This window comes from Amblyomma maculatum, chromosome 6 (genome assembly GCF_055883805.1).
Source record: "Amblyomma maculatum isolate TAMU_Amacu chromosome 6, ASM5588380v1, whole genome shotgun sequence".
Classification (NCBI taxonomy): domain Eukaryota; kingdom Metazoa; phylum Arthropoda; class Arachnida; order Ixodida; family Ixodidae; genus Amblyomma; species Amblyomma maculatum.
In genome coordinates, this window is record NC_139349.1 from 70,050,148 (window position 1) to 70,070,979 (window position 20,832).

Consider the following 20,832-nt stretch of genomic DNA (forward strand, 5'->3'; position numbering starts at 1 on the left):
CCTATATAAAGCCCCGCTTTAACCAAGCCGTATCAACGTGCCTACGTGGCCTAGGGGTAACGTGAATGCAAATATCCTGACAGTCTGATTTTGATATCACCCTACCACATAAAAGGAGAGGACCGAATTGGCAGCTTCTGCCAAACGTAACGTCAGGCAACCCTACTTGCAGTCAGTGCTCGGCCATGTCAGCTGTCATCTATCGCCTCAAGTGCCATGCTCGTGATTTTTCGCTCACAACGCCGACAACAACGCCGACGCCGGAATTTCTGGGTAATGGTACATTTAACACTATCGCATTAAAACATGTCTCAGTGAAAATTCCGAAATCGCTTACGTCATGAGGGCAGCCGTTTCGCAAGGTAATGAACTGAGATTGAGACTATAAACCGCAAGACAATCTATTCAAGTACTTCAAGAAATGTTATCAGAAGTAGCTTCGAGGAGCTTGAAGGATAGGCATGCAACACTTATCTCGAAATATTGAAAAGAAATACTTGAAAAACCTTGAAAAACTTTGAAGGTCAAAAACTTAAACAGTTGCCATGCAGTCCCGTCCAGGCGTCCACAAAATAGATGATGATGATGATGATGTTGGATTTTAATGGCGCAAGGGCGACTCAGGCCAAAGAGCGCCAAACTCAAGGTTCCACAAAATAGGTGTGACAAATAATGCACCCTTTTTTTCCTGAGAACCAATTAAAAGAAAATTGTGAAAAGACCGGGGATTGAAAAGGCAGCTGTTACTGAGGCTATCGCGGCAATACAGCTTTCGATCTGTCCCTAGGTTCAAGCCATGCTTAAACCCCACACTTTTGAAGCGATAGCTCCACTAAGAGAAATAAAGCCAAGGTCACCGTATGCTTCCGATGACCTTCAAACTTCTTCGAGGTCAAGTTGGAACTTAAGCCACAACCACTTTGGGTAGCTATGTTCTCACCAAAGGTCAAGGTCAAAGGTCAACTGATGTGGGAAGTAGCTTAACACGTGAGCAGCTGCGTGGCGGGACACATGATCGCTGACGTCAATATTTCTACGGGTCGACTCATCGAACATGAGGAAGATGAAGTGTGCGTGCACTTATCCCCGGGGCCCAGGATTTGGGGCCCCGATAACGTATCAATATCGAGTGGGCTGCCGGGCCACGCCACTGACAAGGAGTACGCAAAGTTCAAACCAAGGCAAACTTCTTTACGGATAACCGGAGTCTCTTCCTAGCCATAACCAAAAAACAACCTTCTGCTTAAAGAGCTTTACCATGTGTAACCATGCTTCATCTTTCGCTTCACACTAGATTTAACCGAAGCTTAACCACAGCTATTTTTTTGGTATCTTCAATATTCGGCTCATTAGGCGTTCGTTAGGCCTCATCTCTCTTACAACAGCATCCATGCGCGTTACCTTCATTTTTATTTTGGGCGATAATTGTGCCTCTCCCAGGTTCAAAGAAAATATCGGTTCGTTGACAAAAATGGTTTTCAGTCCAAAAAACCAGGCGGCGAAACAGGTGGAATTTGCCACAACTTCTTCGTTTGCGTACAAATAACTAAAATCGCAGATGTGGCAAATAGCATAACGCCACTGAAAACTCTATTCTAAAGCTTCCTGGATGTTCTTCCAAAGCTTTTGGTACATAAACAACGTCTATAGTACTCTTTTGGAACCATATCTGCATACGCCGTGAGCAGACGACATGCGGACAACGCGGCGCGAAGGAGCACGCTTAACGCACTCTCGTGATCGACTTGAAAGGGCTCCTAGCTTCCACAATGCTGCAACGAAGTGATGAGATTGAGTATAGCAGATTGGTGCTGATAGGGAAGCAGAATAGTGCGACACCACCCTGAACACCGCACCAGAAACGATTTCCGCACAAATTTGATTCGAAATCTGATGAATTTTTTTCCGACACGCTATCTGACAGGTTTTGACGCGACCTGTCATTTCTGGGGTACGGTGGTGACTCAAACATTTTGACCGAACGAGCTTAATGTGGTATCGCATAAAATCCCCTCCTGTGGTCTCCATTGTTACAAATTACTGAAGATAGAAATTTCGTGCAGTTTTCTCGACGGGGTTCCCGACATGAGATTGCCATATCATTTTGCAATAACCTCGCTGGTCTTTCAGTACTCCACGAGCCCCGTGATCTGAGCGTGAGCACAGAGGAAGACGAAGAAGTTACGCGCTTCTGTGGGCAATAAGACGTCCATAGAAGTTTCCACGGCAGCGTCAACAGGCGAGTGCAATGACGCTTCTCGAATTCACGGGCTGCTCGCTGCTGGGCTTTGGGCCGGCTGCTTCCATGTTCGTGCTGACCGTAGTTGGCGAGCCCAGCCGTGTCATAGTCTTCGTGACGGCCGCCTTCTTTTGGCTGCTGTCGCTGCTCGCGGCCTCGCTCGTCTGGCTCGCCCTGGTGCCGCTGCGGGAGTACACGGTTTCGGGAGTTGCCATGGTCGTTCTTTCACAGGTACACCATCTTGCTACATCCTATGTTGCCGCTCCTTCATTACACTCGCGTAGTCCCGGCGTCGGCAAGCCGTGCGACACAGAGGGAGCTTTGCTTAACGACTACGGCGGGGCATGGTGTATGGCATCGTACAGAATGAAATTTTGTGGTGTAATGTTATGACATCATATGATCCAATAATAATAATAATAATAATAATAATAATAATAATAATAATAATAATAATAATAATAATAATAATAATAATAATAATAATAATAATAATAATAATATTGGTTCACAGGAAGGTAAAGGCGCAGTAACTGTCACAGTTGTTTATGTGGACACTTGACCGCACCGTAAGGGAAGGGAGGAAGGTAGGAGTGAAAGTGGAAAGACAGAAAGAGGAGCCGTAGTGGAAGGCTTCGGAGTAATTTCGACGACCTGGGGATCTTTAACGTGCGCTGACATCGCACAGCACACGAACGCCTCTTCGTTTCGCCTCTATCGAAACGGCGCCGCCGTGGTCGGGATCGAACCCGGGTACTCATGGGGTGCAGTGGTAAGACGCCCGACTACTGTGCCGGAGTACACGGGTTTACCTCGCCGGGGTGGTGCAGTGGTTACGGCACTCGACTACTGTGCCCAAGGACGCGGGATCGAATCCCGGCCTCGGCGGCCGCTTTTCGCTGGAGGCGAAAAGCAAGGTGCCTATGTGCTGTGCGATGTCAGTGCACGTTAAAGAACCTCAGGTGGTCGAAATTTCCGCAGCGTTGAGCCCTTTTGATTTTAATTTATTTTTAACTCTCGCTCCCGAAAGCGTGACACCGCTGCCGACAACCTTCTGTTGACAACGATGAGGCAATAATGGCTTACGCCTTAAAATTTCACTGGTGCTGGCAGTACTGTTTCTTCCGGTGCAGGAAGCCTTCCGGCTGATCTTCTTTCGCGTGCTGCGCAAGGCTGAGCGCGTGCTGAATGCAGTTGCTCTGGCTGGAGCCGACGAAGGTGCACGTATGCGCTCTCGACTGGCATTTGCCTACACCGCGGGCCTGGCTTTCGGAGCCATGGGTGGTCTTTTCTCGCTGCTTGGTCCTCTGTCCGACGCCCTGGGTCCCGGCACTCCAGGCCTCATGAGCGAAGCGCCGCCGCGACTGCTGGCCACTTCTGCGCTCACCGCAGCCGCCTTCAGTGTACTGCACGTGTGCTGGGCGCTGGTCTCCTTTAATGGTCTCGACACGCGCAGCTGGACCTCACTCGCATTCGCTCCCGCCGCCCACGTGGCGGCGTCGGCCGCGATTCTACTTGCACCCCAGGGCGACTACATAGTTTCATTGGGCTCTCTGGTGGCACTGCTTCTGGTTTCCACATCGTTCGCCTTTCAAGCGGCCGGGGGAAGCATGGGAAACCTATGGGCCGCGCTAAGCAAGCGGGACTACAAGGAGTGACCGACTGGGAGCAGCGGTATACGAAAGTGCTGCTAGTTATCTGCTCTGATTGTTTCACGCTGATGATTGTAATGAGTGTAATAAAGCATTTATTCCTATTTTATTATTGGACAGAAGTTGATGGTACCATAAGAACAGATAATAAGACTCAACCCTGTATAACTTGAGACAACAGTACAACAGCGCGGAAGACGAGGACAAATGAAATACCCCATGAGAGTAACGCATGCAAGGAACAATGAGTGATTATTAGAACAACAATGCTGGTCAAGTTGTGCTGCATAATACGACAGCGCGAAAGATGAAGCGCTTGTATTCTCTAGTATTTTGGTCGTCCGCGTTTTCAGCGCTGTTGCATTATGGATCGTAAGCAACTTGGACAGCATTGTTTTTCATGATTTACGAAATTAACCCAGTCACAGAAAACCAGGGTGCATTACAACGGGCTTATTAGAACTTGGTTGTTTCAATCTAGTCTAGGCAGCAGAAATTTATTGCTAACAATAGCGTGCTGATCTAAGGGGTTGAACTGGGGCTGTATTTAATAATGGTTCATTTTCGATCCTTTCGTGCTGCGGCATTATTCAGCATCATCTGTAGTAATGTGGTATTGCGTTTTGCAGTTTATCGTTTCAAATTCGCTGGTGCCCGATAATAGAGAGAGAGAGAGAGAGAGAGAGAGAGAGAGAGAGAGAGAGAGAGAGAGAGAGAGAGAGAGAGAGAGAGAGAGAGAGAGAGAGAGAGAGAGAGAATAGATTGTCAGGAAAAATACAGGGTCCCTGGTGTGCGGCTCTATTAACGGCACTGGAATGGCCGCGGGTTTAGTTCTACATTGTGTATCATCAACGACTACTGTTGATGAGACACAACAACAGCTCAGCAGTGGGAAGAAGTAGGAATGCACTTTTTCCAGAGAATCCACCATATATACCAATTGTTTCTTAGACGATCCAAGATTTAGAAAAGAAGGTAACTTGGGTTAGATTTATTTTAGCCTTAGGAATATATTGGGGGCTACGGTGACATAGCGTTGACCCAAAATGTTTCACTTAGTTCTATAACTATTTTAAATACTTCTACATTGCTATTTTAAGGGGTACTTTGTATTTTCAGATTTTGAGAGCATCCTTCATTAGGAAACCAAATTTGTTAAAAAGCGACTTCTACAAATATCACCCTGATAGGCGGCTTTGCAGCATAACACAGCGTTGGACAACACGCGGCTCGTGCTATTAGGGCTGCAGCCCTACACGAGCACTATGGCACACAGCCGGATACCTTGTCGACGTTGCCTCTTGCACCTCTTCTTCCACCTTCGCCCTGGCGGTATAGTGTTCAATACCTCCCCCGCTTTTGAAGCCGGCACTGTCATCGCCTTCACTTCCGCGGGAACGGAAGAGGCTACAGTAACCTTAGCCATCATAGCTACTAATATCGCTTTTTTAATATCACACACAAGGTTACCGTAAAGAAGCAAAGTAGCAAATAATACACAAAAATAGCGTTATTCCAAGCATGAGAGAAACGTAGTTGTTGATGCATAACTGGTGCTGTTTTTAAGCTGATTCCAGTCAACTACTGTGCAGGGGAAGAATGAATATTTTTGTAAGATTTGGTACGTGAAGAAAACGGGGGGCGGGAAGCGTATCCGGAAGAAAAAGATATGATTTTAGTTATGTCAGTCTTGTAATGGGGGGCCATTAATTAGTTGATATAAAAACTTCAGTCGTGAGTAACGATTTCTTTCCGCGAAGGGAGGAAGATTCGCCCTTTAAAAGGTCGGCTATGGAAGTTTTGGTAAATGTGTTATAAATGAAACGCGCAGCTCTCTTCTGTACCTTTGCTAGTTTAGCAATATTTGTTTTTGCAAAAAGGTCGCAAATCATGACGCCGTAGTCTGAAAACGTAAGCGCGCGCATAAGGAAGAAAAGTTTACTGTTTGCGTCTGTAGTTGCGTAGTTAATATGGGCATTCCAGTTATGATCATTAGTTAATCCACAGCCTTAAGTACTTACAGCTGCTTACTTCAGAAAGCAAAGTATTATTAATGTAATAAAAAAAGCGATGGTTTCTTCCGACGTGTTATTCGCATGGAAGCAGTTTTTCCAACATATATGTTGGGACACCAAGAAACAACTTTTTGAAGCGCACTGTTGAATAATAATTGGCCCGATATGTTGTTAATTTCAGAGTACAGAGTAGAGTCCTGAGCAAACAACTTAATGTTCACTTGACCATCGCACTCAATATCATTAATATACCCCCCCCCCTCCCCCCCAGAAAAAAAAAAATATCCCTGCGCACTCCCACATCCAACGTTATTGATGCGGAGGAAGTATCATGAAAAGAAACAGATTGTTTTCTGTGAGTTAGGTACGCGCTGCAATCCATTCTGTCAACTGATTATTTCGGAAAACTTTAAAGTAATTTAATAATAGCTTGTTATGAGAAACTTTGTTAAATGCCTTTGAGAAAGCCATGAATATTGCGGATATATGTGTACCTTAATAATTTACGATGCGAAATCATAGTTTCTTTCATCCGGCTTAGTACACGTCGAAAACACGTTTCTGAAACTATGCAGATATTTGGTAAAAAAAATCATGTTTGTATAGAAACTCAACAATTTGATTATATATAATGTGCTCGAGTAATTTGCAGGTTGTTGATGTGATATCGCGCAATAATTGTTAATGCGGTCTCTCTTTGCTTTTTATGAAACGGTTTGATTAGGGCCGTAACCTAGTCATTTGGTAGTTCACATTCACGTAATGATTGAGTAAATAAAACATGCAAATACTTGGAAATCCATTCTGCATATCTTTGTAAAAATGCATTTGGAATGTTGTCGGGACCCTGAAACTTCTTTACATTCAGTTTTAACAGCATGTTGAAAATTCCCTGTTTTGAAATTTTAAGGTCCCGCATAGACGACAAGTAGACATTAAAAGAGGGTAGGACGTCGTCACCTTCCCTAAAAACGGGCAGATTTAAAAGGTTCTTTGAAAGCATTGAACATTATTTCCGAATCAGTTACCTGTTCTCCATCAATTTCAAAGGTACGCAATCAAACCATTTAGGTGATATTGCCCACCAAAATATTTCTGGTGATACCGTAATAAAGTTGGGTAGGAATTCTTCATAATCTCGTTTCTTTGTCTATGCTACCTGACTATTAATTTTAGAGGACAAATAAGAAAGAATAGATGCGTTGGAAGAAGCCTTTTTCTTTTTAAGTGCTTTTAGCCACCTACTCATATTTAATGTCTCCCTGAAAATCCATGGGTTCTTACTTTTTGCTTTCTGGACAATGTTGGACACAAAATGCATACAACTTTTCATAATTTGTTTGAACCTTTGCCAGAGAATATGTATGTTATCCGTACTATTAGCGAAATCATAAAATGCAAAGAAAGGAGATATATGATTGACACGTAATCTGCTTTGGAAAAATGAGAAAATGTAGAGGTCTTGCGAATTTCTTTTGTAGCGCCGCAAGGCACACTAAGTAACACAGCACAGTGGTCAGAAATTCCGGAAACTACTTCACAGTGTACTTTAGAAGCAATATTGCCGCTAACTAAAAAAAGGTATAGGACTGATTTGGAGCTACCCTGAACCGTAGTATGCTCCTGACAAATCTTGACCACAGAGCTCCCGCACAACTCTCGCACATCGGATCTCGTTGCATGAGCCTAGTAAGGTTTTAGCCTTAAAAACACTTCTCAAGCTTCATGAAAATGGAACGAAACAGAACGGCCCACTGTAGCAGACGGCGGCGCAGACGACGCTCTGTTCGGTCGCGGACGACCCTCGCGTCCGCAAACGCTATGCTTGTGTGAGCAGACGTGGTATTTTGGTCGTGTGTAGCTGCGCTCGGTTCGTTTATCGTGATGGGGGAGAACAACCTTCAGCTTAAAAGTTTGTATCATTCGAGCGGCAGCATTCAAGAGGGAATGTAGCCTGCGCGGCAACATCTGTCAAACAGCACGGGAAGCTGTCGCGATGCGAGGAGCACCCAGCAGATAGCTACTTTTTGAGGGATATATCGGACTTCATAATGCATATTTATCGATGCGTTTAAACAAAAAAACTGGACATCAAAATGACGTAGCATACATTGTCAAACATTTTCTTCAAGACATTCGCTAACTTTAAGCATATGCAGTGCTTACTGGGGTTATCCTAAACCAGAAAATTATTTCGTAAGTTTCTCGCTTGTATGTGTTCCTTGTACCCCCCCCCCCCCCCCCTTCCTACGTTTCGCAGTTATTTAGAAATAATCTTCCTCTGTAATGAGGTTCAATAGTTTCAAAATGTTTTCTACAATTTCATACTCTGCACTAAATAACGACATCATAGGCGCACTTTGATATCAGAAAACGTTTCGTGTTATGTATTCTTATGGGCGCTAAGCCTTCTTTTCACCACCAGTCGGCCCAGCCTGGCGACAGCAGCGCCACCGCATCTTGCTTGCGGCACAGATCGGTTTGTGTCTGTATGCTTCCCCACGACGATGACACCGCAACCAAGACACACACTCACCCGCAGCCAAAACGGATAAATAAACGGTCTTATTTTCCTTAATGAGCAACCGGCTAGGCTAGACGTGCTCATCTTACTGCATACGTCTTTATTCTTTTGAGGAGGGGGAGGGAAGGTAGGGCGTGCCGCAGAGTAGCACTAACTGAAATACGTAGTCCAAATTTTCCCCTCTCGTGGCTTGATGCGATAAAGACATTGGTGTGCAATGGCTATTGCATCTGTCGCAGCGCGTTCCAAAGCGCATGCATACGACCTTAAATAATGGCGCTTCGGTAAGTCAAGAATAATATACTGCCCGGTTATATTCGTGGACCACAACTGTGGAAGAAGCCAAAAAAAATAAAGCGGCAGCGACTGAGTTCAAGCGATTGAAGCACTAAGCTCGTTATGAGCAACCAGGAGGATGTGTTCTTGCAGTAATGAGGGCTTTATATTACTCCAGCAGAGTTCTATAGTACGGTCAATGAGACTGCTTAATGTCGCCAAAGTGCTCAACTCAAGGTTTACTTGTGACAGCAGCCTAGCCTCAGTGAATTCACTTGTTTCCCAGGACCCAGTGAGTAGTGAAGGGGTAATCTAGTTTAATATGCACTGAAAATGACGTGTCAAGAACAATCAATGTTCCTATCTTTAAATACCACCTGCTAGACTTTAGCAGGTTCAGGGTTACAAGTAGTAGATTATTCGGCTGATATTATGAGGCAGGTACAGTTTCATGGGAGCAGTGGCCACGGATAAGGATCTAAATACAATGCGCAACAATGTCACAATACCAAACAGAAGTTTAAGACTTATGTCTAGAGTCAGTAAACAATTCCTTTCATAAAAGAGAAGTTCACGCCAGCAGCTGAGGAAGCACGATAGCTGCCGAAGCATTCCGAGACATCCAGGCAGCTCTGCACAAGACGTCTGTCGGTGTGAAGGGACACACGCAGGGACAGCGGATAAAAGATTTAAATGTACAGATTGTTCAAAGGCGCTCAGACAGTAAATATCGAGATAAACCAATATAATTTCAGAGATGCACACAACTAAGGCTGTGGCTTAAACAATAAAATTTCAAATTGCCAGGTTTGCATCATGGGTTGCAAAAAAAATGTTAATGTTTTAGAAAAACTCGCACTTGTAGTGCGGGTTCATTGGCGTGCCTGGGCTACAACCAAATGCAGCGGAAAACTCTGGCACGTACTGCAGTAGCCGATTACAAAGCGAATCCTTATTTCCTTTCAGTGCGCCTTCACATCTGCTATGGCAAAGCGCTATGAAGAGTATCTGAGTTCCACTGTACTCTTCCAGTCCAATGACGGCCCTGTCAAACGAGCTCCTGCTCTCGTATGCGTCCATTAGGGCTCCCATGCCGAAAGCAGCCGGGTCAAAGGCTGCACTAGGCCTATGGTCACTGAATGAGCCGTTGTTCAAACAGCCCAACAAGGCTTCGATTTCTGGCGCTGTATTCGGGTCATTGCGGTAGGAAGATATGAGGAGCCTGCCCAGGGCGTGACCAATCAGCGCTCCCAGTCCACCGTAGTTGATGGCCGCCGACAAGCCGATGTCGAACGTTGGGTAGGACAGCGCGTAAGGCAGAAGCTGAAGATCGTATTCACTCGGGGACAACACGTAGTAGTGGAGCACGGAGACGGAGTAGAGCACCCCGCCAGCGTCTTCCGATGTCAAGCCTCGCGCAGCCAGTAGCTGCCAGTTGCGTACAAGCGACGGCGTCATGTCCGGGAACTCGTCATTTCCTGTCATGCTTTCTGGAACAGAGAAACTGCGAAACAGTACCTCCTGTGAAGTCCAGTTGGCGACGACAGGGACGTTACTAGCGTAGTGTGCCCAATTGACCAGCCGTTTCTGGAACGACTCGCGAACGGACAGCACAGTCTCTCTAGCGCCGACGCTTTCGCCACTTTTCCGAATGCCAGCGATGTAGCTTGAAAACATAGCCTGGGCGTTGAGCACCATAGCACGACTGATGCAAAAGGCACCGTGATATATGTGTGCCTTTTTCGAATTCTTGTCATAGTAGTTGGCCACTAACTGCTGGTTAGTGTAAAGAGCGGCCACTTGCACTGTGCACCAGGACACGAGCAAATGCAAGGTCTCCTCGCCCAGCGTCATCCACAATGACAGCACTTCCTTGACATAGTCAGGACGCGTGCTCATTAGAAGGAGGCCGTCGGAGAGCCGCACATTCATATTTCCCAGTACGGCAAACCAGCGCTCCTCAGAGAGGCCCAACTCAGTTGCATTCACAAAGTCTAGCGCCAGGGGCGAGGCGCTGCCCTCTACTTTAAACTTAAAACTCACGGTGAGATTGTTCAGCGCCACACTTTCGATAGCGGCCATTTCTTCGTAGCTGACCGTTGGTGCTACGCTGGCCCTGTTTCCAAAGCTTTGCGATAGCGTCTGGAAATACTCGTATCGGGTCTTATTCGAGCTGAATCTTCCGGTCTTGTCTACGACAAATGGAAACGATGCGCCGGGCCTAACGATAAGCTTATCTTCGAGCGGGGACCTCACCACAGAGAAGTCGAGCACTGTGCCCCAGCCGAGCTTCAGGGAGCTGTATAGCAGCGTGTGGGGGAGGTTAACTGCATCATGCACCTCTGGCCAGGTGATGCCCGCGAGTTCCAGCGCTTCCTTGACGAGCGCGAGCTGGTCGCTCTTTCCTGTGAGTACGTCGTGACAACTGAGGTAGAGCATCGCTGCTCGTTGCGCCTCGTTCTGACCCCGGGTGGCGTAGCTCTGGCTCAGGGAATGGGCCGACTCAGTCACTTTCCTGACCACGCTGTCGAAGTGCGTCTCTCGCACGCCGAATAGGTGTTGTTCCTCCCAGCCATGGCACACGTAGCGCGTGAAGCTCTGGCAAGGGTCCACGTCTTTGTTGATGGACTGCCGTAGGTGCCGAGAATAGGCGCGACATGCGTGCGTCATGCACACGTCCTTCACCGCCGGAGTCTTCTTCCAGTATATTCGGATGAGCAGGAAAGCGAAAAAGCAGACTGCCACCGTTGAGACTATGACGAGAGACTTTGGAGGTCCCGAGGATGGCTGGCGAGATACCTAGAAAGACAAATGCGAGACAGTGGCATTAAAGGAAGCTTTTTTTTTATTAGGACTTTAGTTCGTACCAATGCGTTTCTTAGTGATGGTTTGTGCTCTTGTGAGAAAGAGACGAGAACGACAGAAGGAACGGAACCGACATGCACGGTAGGAAGCTGCGCCTGCTCTATTTGCATTCGTGCTCGTTCAGTTCCCGATGCCGCATTCACGGGAACATAAGTGCACTCTTTTTATTTTCTGAAGCGCAGATATTGTGTGGTCCGAAGGATAGAGCACACAGAAGGTACACCCCATATTCCACAGTCTAGTATAATATTTACTAATTTGGACAGTGAAGTGGTTTAAAATTTTAGCCTTTAATTGATCACAGACACTAAAAGTTTGGTGGCATTTTTCTTGCTAACGATGCTTGACATTCCTGTATACGGATCACCCCCCGGTTTTCGAATAACGTTTTACTGAATTTTTATTTTCTCGCCAGTTTCGGTTGCGGTTTCAGGAGGCAACAGATGGCTGTGACGTCACAATGGAAGCCAGGTCACGCAAGGCACGTAATAAAAATCGATATAATCCCTGGCTCTTCACTCCCGATTCCTGTTCTTAGGCAGGCTGACTTTAGCACTGTAGCAAATACAAACGATACAGGAACAATTTTTTTTTTCACCCGTCATAAGGACTACACTTGCACTTGACGTCGCAACCATCTCTCGGCTGTTAAAACCGAAACAAAAAAAAAAGTGAGAAAAGATTCGATTATAAATTTTTCAGCGGTTGTAGGCGGATATCACATGGTGATCCATGTACGGCAATGCCTTACGCATCATTACAAAGGATAAAACGCGAACCAAAGAATAAGATGTCTATAATCTTTTAGGGGGAGACGGAGTTGGAATGCTTCTCCGGGCCGTGAGTCCGCGTTTGTGTGTGAGCCAAAATGAGGCGTCGCACGCTAGGTTAGGAGCTGGTGTTACGGTGTGATTCGGACGTCATCTCTATACATTTTGCACGCCATTTTTTAGAGGGGAGCGAGGAATCACTATCTTCAAGTCTACATGATTATTGCTGTTTGAGAGAGGAGCGTAAAGTCATACAGGCAGGGGATGTTCTGCCACAGCGCGACCCTTCCCTTCCGACCGAGGCCAGCTCTGGTGCCTACGAATTTCCGCGTATGAAGCATTCCGGTGCTTTTGCGCCCTTGGACATGCTCCCTTATAACGCAGAAACCGGGCCTCAGATTCGCAATATACCCTCTTGAGTTGCGGATGGCGGCACGTTGCAACATCATCCGTCATTATTTCTACATTATTTGCACTATGGCGACTTGTGTGCCTGACAGCGCCGCGTTAGCCCGAGTAAAAGCAGCGGTTGCCTTTGAAAGGGGAGAAAGCTTATGACATAGTTTTAGTGGCTACTGGCAATCGCGCCGGCAACCATCCGACTAGCATTTGGGCACAAGTATTGCTAAAAAAGCGTGTCATTGCGCACGTTAAATTTGTGCCAGACAAAATTACTAATTTCAAGTAGATCGCCCGGCTGGAAATCAGATACGGTGGAAATCATTCCAGTTTGAAGCTGAGTAAAACAGACGAACACGGCGGAGTCCTGCACCTCAGACGTTTGCAGTAGAGGACACTGAAGTTACTATAATAGTGTGGCACACATTTCTCTCACCACCTTACTTTCGGCCACACACACGTAAACGTTGCATTGGCTGGATTAAGAAACAAATGACGAGTTAAAATATGAGAACGCACGCGAACGTTTACTTCCAAGGTCGGAAATAGGCGCCCTGGTTCTTGTCTGATGTTGTGATTTATAGCATAATGGCAACTAAGGCAATCATTCACCTGAATCAACTGAATTCATCCGGTGAGTGGAGGTTCCCACCAACTGTATTCACAATTCGTGCTGCATTCATGCTTCCACACCTATCCAGTGCACAACTCCCCTGCATGAAAGCACAGCGTGTGTTTTCTGAACAGTTCCTAATATGCCCCGCCGGGGTGGTGCAGTGGTAAGACGCCCGACTACTGTCCGGAATACCCGGGTTCGAACCCGACCTCGGCGGCTGCGTTTCGATGGAGGCGAAACGAAGAGGCGTCCGTGTGCTGTGCGATGTCAGCGCACGTTAAAGATCCCCAGGTGGTCGAAATTTCCGGAGTCCTCCGCTACGGCGTCTCTCATAGCCTCTGTCGCTTTGGGACGTTAAACCCCACAAACCAAACCAAACCAGTTCCTAATATAGCACAATTTGTTGTTGCCGTAGCGCGCGTGTCCTGCAGTAGGCGTTACAATTTCAACTGATTACGTCGCAGTCCTTACCATTGGCCACTCCAGGGCCCGTATTCCGAGTTTGTGTCGTTATCGAAGTGTCACTATCTCCCGTGACCTCGAGTCATTGAATTAGACGATACGCCGGAATATGATGTTGCCACCTCTTCCGGTTCCGTAGTGGTTCTGGCTTTTCGACCAGTAAGATCACTCGAGGTTACGTGAGATAGCGACACTTCGATAACGACGTAAACCCGGAATACGGGCCCAGCACACTGCTTACAGGTGTAGAAGGGCGGGGTAGTTGGCGGTGGATGCTTGCAAAACTAAACTGACCCGGACGATGACTGAATCGGCGCGCACAGCCACGAGTCAGCAAAACGGATAAGAAAAAAGTCAACTTGCAGCGCATTAGCGTTGCCTGAAGAACGAAAGTTTTTTGCAAGGCTGTAGCCCGCGTTTTCTGCCCACGCATCACAGACCATAGGCTTAATTATTATTGAAAAATGTTGGCAATGCGCTTGTAGGACCACGCATCGGCAATACAGTATCAATATTGAACCCATATGGGTTATGCTACCTGGGATAGGACGAGATGCTCGCGCTTTTTAAAAGCGGGAACTAGTTCGTCACTATTCCGTGTTGCTTGACTGTAGTGATTTGCAGAGTAGAAGATTCGATGCTCGTTTTCGGTCTCACTATCGTCTTTGAGCCTTGCTGGATAGCTGTTTGAAAAAATTCGTTAAAGTGCAGTTAGACGAAAGCCTTTCTTGCAACTTATTGTACTCATTTGCCGCTGCAACGCTCACCCATTGGCTTTTCTTTCTTTCCCCCTTTTGCTCCTTTTCCTTTCTTTGCTTTTTTCTTTTTCGCTCTTTCTGCTTCTTTTTCTTGTTTTTTCTCTTCTTTTACTGTTTTTACTCTTTTTTATTTCTTATTACTTTATTCCTGTTTTACTATTGACTGACTGCTTTCGATGTTGTAACACAATAACGAGACCTGACAATAAAGCTTTGCAAAGTTTCTGCACGTATTTCGCACACTTTTGACTTCTTTTGCGCAATTTCGACGTCGGTGGCTGTTTTGACGTCTGCACACTATATCGACCTCAATGGGTATTTCGACGTCGAATTGATGTTTTTTGTGCTAATTACCTATTACTCTACAGAAACAAAATATTGCGCATTGAGACATTTTTTTACACCACCTGCCTCATACAACCATTTTTTTACTCATAAATCACGTCATTCTTCGACAGGGACGGTGTGATACCTGCGGACGGACACTTCCTGCGCACATCCATGAACCTATAAAGGCTTTCGCCTTAATATTAACCCGACGTTTCAAGCATGAAATGAACACCAAAAGGAAAAGCAGTCCTCAAAAACATTGGAACCAAGTGAGAAATGCAAAAGCCTCACCACGGGAGGCAGAAATTGGCTCGCGGGAAGCTGTATGGATTGCCTGGTGGGTCGCCGAGAGTCGCGCCGCTCAGTGGTCGCCGCCATCGTTGAGTTGAGGTTGCTAACAGCGGTGGACGAAAGAAGCCCCGGAAAAATGCCGGAGCCAGCTCTGTCCTTCCCCGGCATGCCAGCCGTGCTACTGAACTCTTGGGCAGTCGTGGCTTCTCGGTCCGTCGGTCCGTGGTTTTGCTAGAAGGAACACGCCGTGCATTCACCCATCTTGAGTGTAATGAATTCACATAGCTTCAGTGCGTATGTCAATATTCGGCTTAGATGATAGGAACCAAGGGGAGTGTCTAATTTTGAAGCCGTTTCTAGTAGCGCCCTACAGCGGTATTTTAACATTTGAGTACAGGCACACGATTTCCGCTGTTACTGCTTCTTTGGGCAGCGGCGCCGTGGCGTTTGTATGGTGCTTACAACGACTTTTATTAATAATGGAGTAATTACTCATTGGAATCCACCCAAGCGCAGCCATACGGCTACAAAAGAAAGCTATACAGCTTTCTCAGAATTTTCGTAGTTAAAGAAAAATTCGTCCTGATCCGGGGATCGAAGTTTTTTTTTACTACGAAGATTCTGAGAAAGCTGTATAGCTTTCTTTTGTAGCCGTAATAAGGGAGTAATTACTCCCTTATTACAAATCTACTACACCTTGGGGGATTCCCCTAAATATTTGCCAACGACTTTTATTGTGGTCACTCTGACGAGTAAACAACTCAGAGACGCTCACCATGGCCAACTTAGACTGACGTTTTTGAAAAGCGGTTGGCTTTTCTTCGGGCGGGGCGTTCTTGCTCTCCGTGATGTGGTCCGTGGTCTGACCCGGAGATAGCATGGATGAGGGCGTTCGGTAAACAAACGTGTGCTGAACGGGAGGCACAGGTGGCTGCAGGGAACGAATAAACACAACTGCAATGCACGCGTGCAGTCTGCATAAATGAGGCTGATACGCGTGTGTGCGAGAAAGTTACAACCCACAGAATAGGAAAGAAATGCTGAAATTAGAATCAGAGTGAGCCAGAATGCTCACTTGGGTTTTAGTCGTCGATTCCGGAGCACCATTTACGTGTGTTGTGGGCGGACTAGCTGGTTCAGGGGCAGGCGTTGGACGTTTTTCGCCTGGTGTGCCGATCGATGGACCTGCGTTAGGTACAAAGAGAGTAAGAGTGACGAACAGGTGTGATATGCCTTCTGAGACGCCTGACGTCATGCTGCTAGGTATTATATTAGGCCACTGACCGACTGTGGACGTAGACTTAGTGTGAACGCATAACCGCGCGGCACTGATTTCAATTGTGAGCCTCGCTATAGAGGTCCAAATGAAGAAAAAAACGCACAGTTTAGGCTTACCTGGCCATTTGGGCTCAAGGAATCCTACTGGGGGATTATGTCATGTTTTCGAAATATGTACTATTTGGCCTAGGGCTATAGCACCAAAGCTTATCCGATTTTTTTTTTGTTTTATGTGTTACTGTCCAGTGGAGCTGTAAACACTAACCAAATAGTTTAGCACAGGGGAACTACGGTAGACATCTAACTCTGAATCAATGGGCGCTGCGCTCCTATTGAAAATACTATCTTGACTTCATTGCAGACTCCAGAGACCCAACAAATGGCTACTAAGTTCGGATGCATGTCACAAGCTTTCAGTAGTCATGAGTGGCTTAAATTTACGCAGCTTAATAAAACATTTCGTAAAGAGATTAATAAACATTACTAAACGTCTCTAACTTTGCTCAGGCCGAAACTCTTCAAGCATTTGCCTTGACTCATTTTATAAAGCATTCGAAAACACCACATCGTTTTTATTAGTCACACAGGCACTGCTTTGGCTTCACAAGTCGTACGACTCCGTCGATGAGCAGATATTCTTTAAAAGAGAGCTCGACATTTTCGAGGAAGCTTGTGACTTTTAGGCGGCTTTTAAAATTGCTTTGTAAAGGCTCTAAAATTGCGTTGTAAATAAACCTAATTCCTGTTGTTTCCCTCGTATAGTGATATGTGCGTTGACACCAGCCGCACGCGCATAAATAACTATAATGACGAATCGAAGGCAGGCGCTCACCGTATTCGGGCAGTGGGCCTGCAGCCACGGATTCGCTGCGGTCTGTTAGGGCCGGTGAGACGGCGTCGCGTTTTGCTTTATACCGAGCTCCCTTGGCCCTCGAGTCCTTTCTACCTTTTGTGCTGATCTTGGTAGCCGTGGGGTTTGCAGATTTGGAGCTGCGACGGTCCATGGCGTCCAGGAGATCTTCAGATATGCAGAAGTACTTGCAGGCGGAACGACAGGGTGCGTCTCGACGAGCTGGAGCTTTTTTCTTCTTCTGTTCCTTCTCGTGCCCACATGTGGGCACGCGTGCGCGCTGGCTTCATCGTCCTGTGTGCCATGAAAAACATTTGGTGCACCTCGAGACACCGACTAACGGGACATCATGTGAGCAGCGCTGCCAAAGAGCAAGAGATTATTTTGTTGCAGGAATATGTTTGCTGACTTTGGCGCTCATCATGACTGCGGCATGTCAGTTGGCGCGCTGGAATTTTCTGGGCCCAGGTAGGCTTAGAAGAAGCAGACAACAAAACATAGTTTGATACCAGGTGGGCTTAGAAAATCAAAATGACAAAAAAAAAATTATTGGTGCAACCTGAGCTCCTCTCATAAGAGTATGACGCGATGACGTAAGCTACCAGCCCGCATATAAAGCCCCGCTTTAACCAAGCCGTACGAACCGGCCTGCGTGGCCTATAGGGTAACGTGAATGCAAGGACCCTGGCAAGATGATTCTGATGTCAACCTTCCATATGAAAGGGAAGACCCGAGTTGGCAGCTCCCGTCAAACGTAATGTCAGACAAGGCTATCCTCTAAACAGTGCGCGACCATGTCGGCCAGCGCTAAGCTCGCCGACGCCGATGCCGAATATTGTGGAGAATGAGGCATTTAACACTATCGCCTTAAAATGAAGAGAAAGATCTTCAATGGAAGGCAGATAACTCAGCAGTCAGGAAAATATTGTGACATGCTATTCTTCTTTGGGGGATCGTTTCTGAAGAGAAAAGCGAGAAAATAAGGGTGCAAAACAATTGGAAGGCGACATAAAAATATATGTGGCTACTGAACTGCATTTTATAAACGTAAAAAGAATACGGTAGCTTGGGTAGAATATACTGGTATATATATATTGGTAAGAACTCTCGTAGGGATTAAAATTCAGGTCCTAGATTGATCTAGTCGACTGATAATGAACTATACTAGAGGAGCATCGTCTTGTGTGTTAGTGTTCATTTTCATCCTCTTAGTCATCCACTTAGTTATTTTCGCGCTCTTTCTTATAGGTCTCGCCAGAGAACGAATAATTTACTGTATCTGATTATGCAAAGGTATGTGCAATTTATTAAGTACAAATAATGACGACAACATAGTATTCGTGGAACATGTCATTCTGGTATTCATGTCTTCGGTACAGCCCGGGCGATTTTCACGTCTATATCGCCGTTAGGTTAAATGGGGAAGAAAAACGTGTTAGCTCCTCGGACCCACCAGCCGGGCTACGTTTATCGTTTCGAGGGGGCGCGAGACACTTCGAGGAGACAAAATGCACTTAATTCCTCGGTTTATCTTATCCATCATTCGCAGACTTTAACGTGCTAATAGAATAAACTCTTTTCTATAGAAATGTCCGCGGTGTTTCCACACGTGTGTACTAGAAGTCCCATTATTATGTTTCCTATCTTTGGCAAATGCACGTGCTACATTGCAACAACTGGGGTTACCCGGTTGTATATACTTGCTGAGTATGCACTGCTCAGTATAAAACAGAAGGGGCGTGCACAGGCAGTGTAGGAAGAGCCTGCGTACATACCTTTGATGTTATTGCGCGGGCCAAATCTTATTGTGTCGGGTTTGGTTTGGTATAGTGTGCGGGCTTGCATGTTTCGCCATATAGTAGATTCCTGACGGGTGAGGTCTTCGTGGGTATCTGCGTATGTTCTGCGTAAAGTCGATAAATGCATGTCCGACCTGCGGAGAGATGTCCGACATCCTCCACATGGTTTGGAACTGCCCCGAATACGTAAATCATACGGTTTACAGAAAATTAGCCATGAGCAGTGGGAGGCGAAGCTGGCTCACACACAGCTCCCCATTCAGCGCCAGCTGATCGGTCAGGCCTGGAGGGCCGTATTCGCCAATGGTTTCCTGGACCTGAGTGAACCACCCACGTAATTACCTTGTATAAATAAAGTTTATTCGCTCTTTCTCTCTCTCTCTCTGATGTGATGACGCTTTTAAGCTGCACGCTGTAAGTGAGCTTCCGTATCGGTTAAAAACAACCTGCACTGGTTTGTTTAACCGTTCATGTCAAGTTATCGTATTGGACCCGGTACAAAGTTTGCCTTAACATATATCTACGTAGGGGAGACATATGAACAGGTAAAATGAGTAGGCGCTGGTTTGGGTGTGTGTGGTGGAAGTATTTAAAGTCAACGAAAGCAGGGAATTTCAGGGCGAAAGCACGTAGAGCCCGAATCAGTGAGATACCTTTCACAGCAGCATCTGCATCTCACGTGTTATAAGATGACAGATTTGTTGGCGTACAGGCTCGCGCCTTTCAAGATGGTAACTGCATGCAGGCTGACAGGATAGCGGGCCGGTTACGCAGCATACCTTATCTCGGATGGGATGGGAACGTCGCCCATGAAGCATCATGTTGCTACGCAACCGTTTCACAGGTCCTCGAGGCAGAACAAGGAAGTGGCAAACCATGCATATTGCAGCAGAATGCGATGTCAATAGGCATGCAATGGCGTCTAGACATCACGCAAGCTACATACGCCAAAGTCGCAGCAATGAAGACGGGGCGTGATCATCCTGGGATGTCTGTTTAGATAAAGAAATATATATAGCTGAAAGAAGCAGAGAGCGCAGTCTCTGTATGGGATTTGGCTATAAAAAGACATATTTGATGACTTTAACCGACGCAGATGCTAGAAATTCAGCTGACAGAGTAACGTGCGCGACTATAGCGAGTGCTGGGTTCAGTACCGTTGGGGACATCTCGTATTATTTCCACTGTGTGTCAAATTATGTACTACGAAATAATTGGTGAACTGCTCACCAATTAAAATTAAAAATTTTCTTCGACACTTCTTGGTTTCAAACACCGTTAGCTGTATTCTCGACTGCCTGTGTGTTCGTGAGCAGAATTCCGCAAGGAATTATGAGCACATTATTTGAGATGAGCATGAGGAGAAATTAAAGGCACCTTACCGTATCTATTTTTGTTCGCGCTAGCTCTACCATTTATTTGCGCGCCTAAACTCGCGTACAAATGTAAAGAGGGCAAGTTGAGCACAATGCTGTAGTACATGTATATCATTCTGATTTAGGGCCAACAACAACTTTTTTATGTTCCCTGCTTTGGGAACTGGCTGTTTTAAGTAGTTCTGCTGTATTAGTAGCTAAACAACAATTAACTTATTGCTTCTTCGATTCAAAGGCATAGGAAACAAAGAGGTGCCAGTCACAGCATATACAAGATGAAGCAATAACGTGCCGATATCTTCTTTTGTCCGCCGTTGATGAAATAGAAAAGT

The 20,832-nt window shown here is 46.2% G+C and overlaps 1 protein-coding gene and 1 pseudogene across 1 annotated transcript; one reads left to right on the forward strand and one right to left on the reverse strand.

The window, feature by feature from the left end:
• Window positions 1-2,248: 2,248 nt before the first annotated feature.
• LOC146185985 (gamma-secretase subunit Aph-1 pseudogene) lies at window positions 2,249-3,897 on the forward strand (annotated as a pseudogene).
• Window positions 3,898-8,796: 4,899 nt separating this feature from the next.
• On the reverse strand, window positions 8,797-17,479 carry LOC146185986 (endothelin-converting enzyme 1-like). The gene is made up of 5 exons (XM_084607959.1): window positions 17,308-17,479; window positions 16,273-16,382; window positions 15,973-16,128; window positions 15,198-15,428; window positions 8,797-11,505 (listed from the first exon to the last, which is right to left on the reverse strand). The coding sequence occupies exons 1-5, from the start codon at window positions 17,477-17,479 to the stop codon at window positions 9,550-9,552; spliced, it is 2,625 nt and encodes an 874-aa protein (XP_084464085.1). The 3' UTR covers window positions 8,797-9,549.
• Between the last annotated feature and the right edge of the window lie 3,353 nt (window positions 17,480-20,832).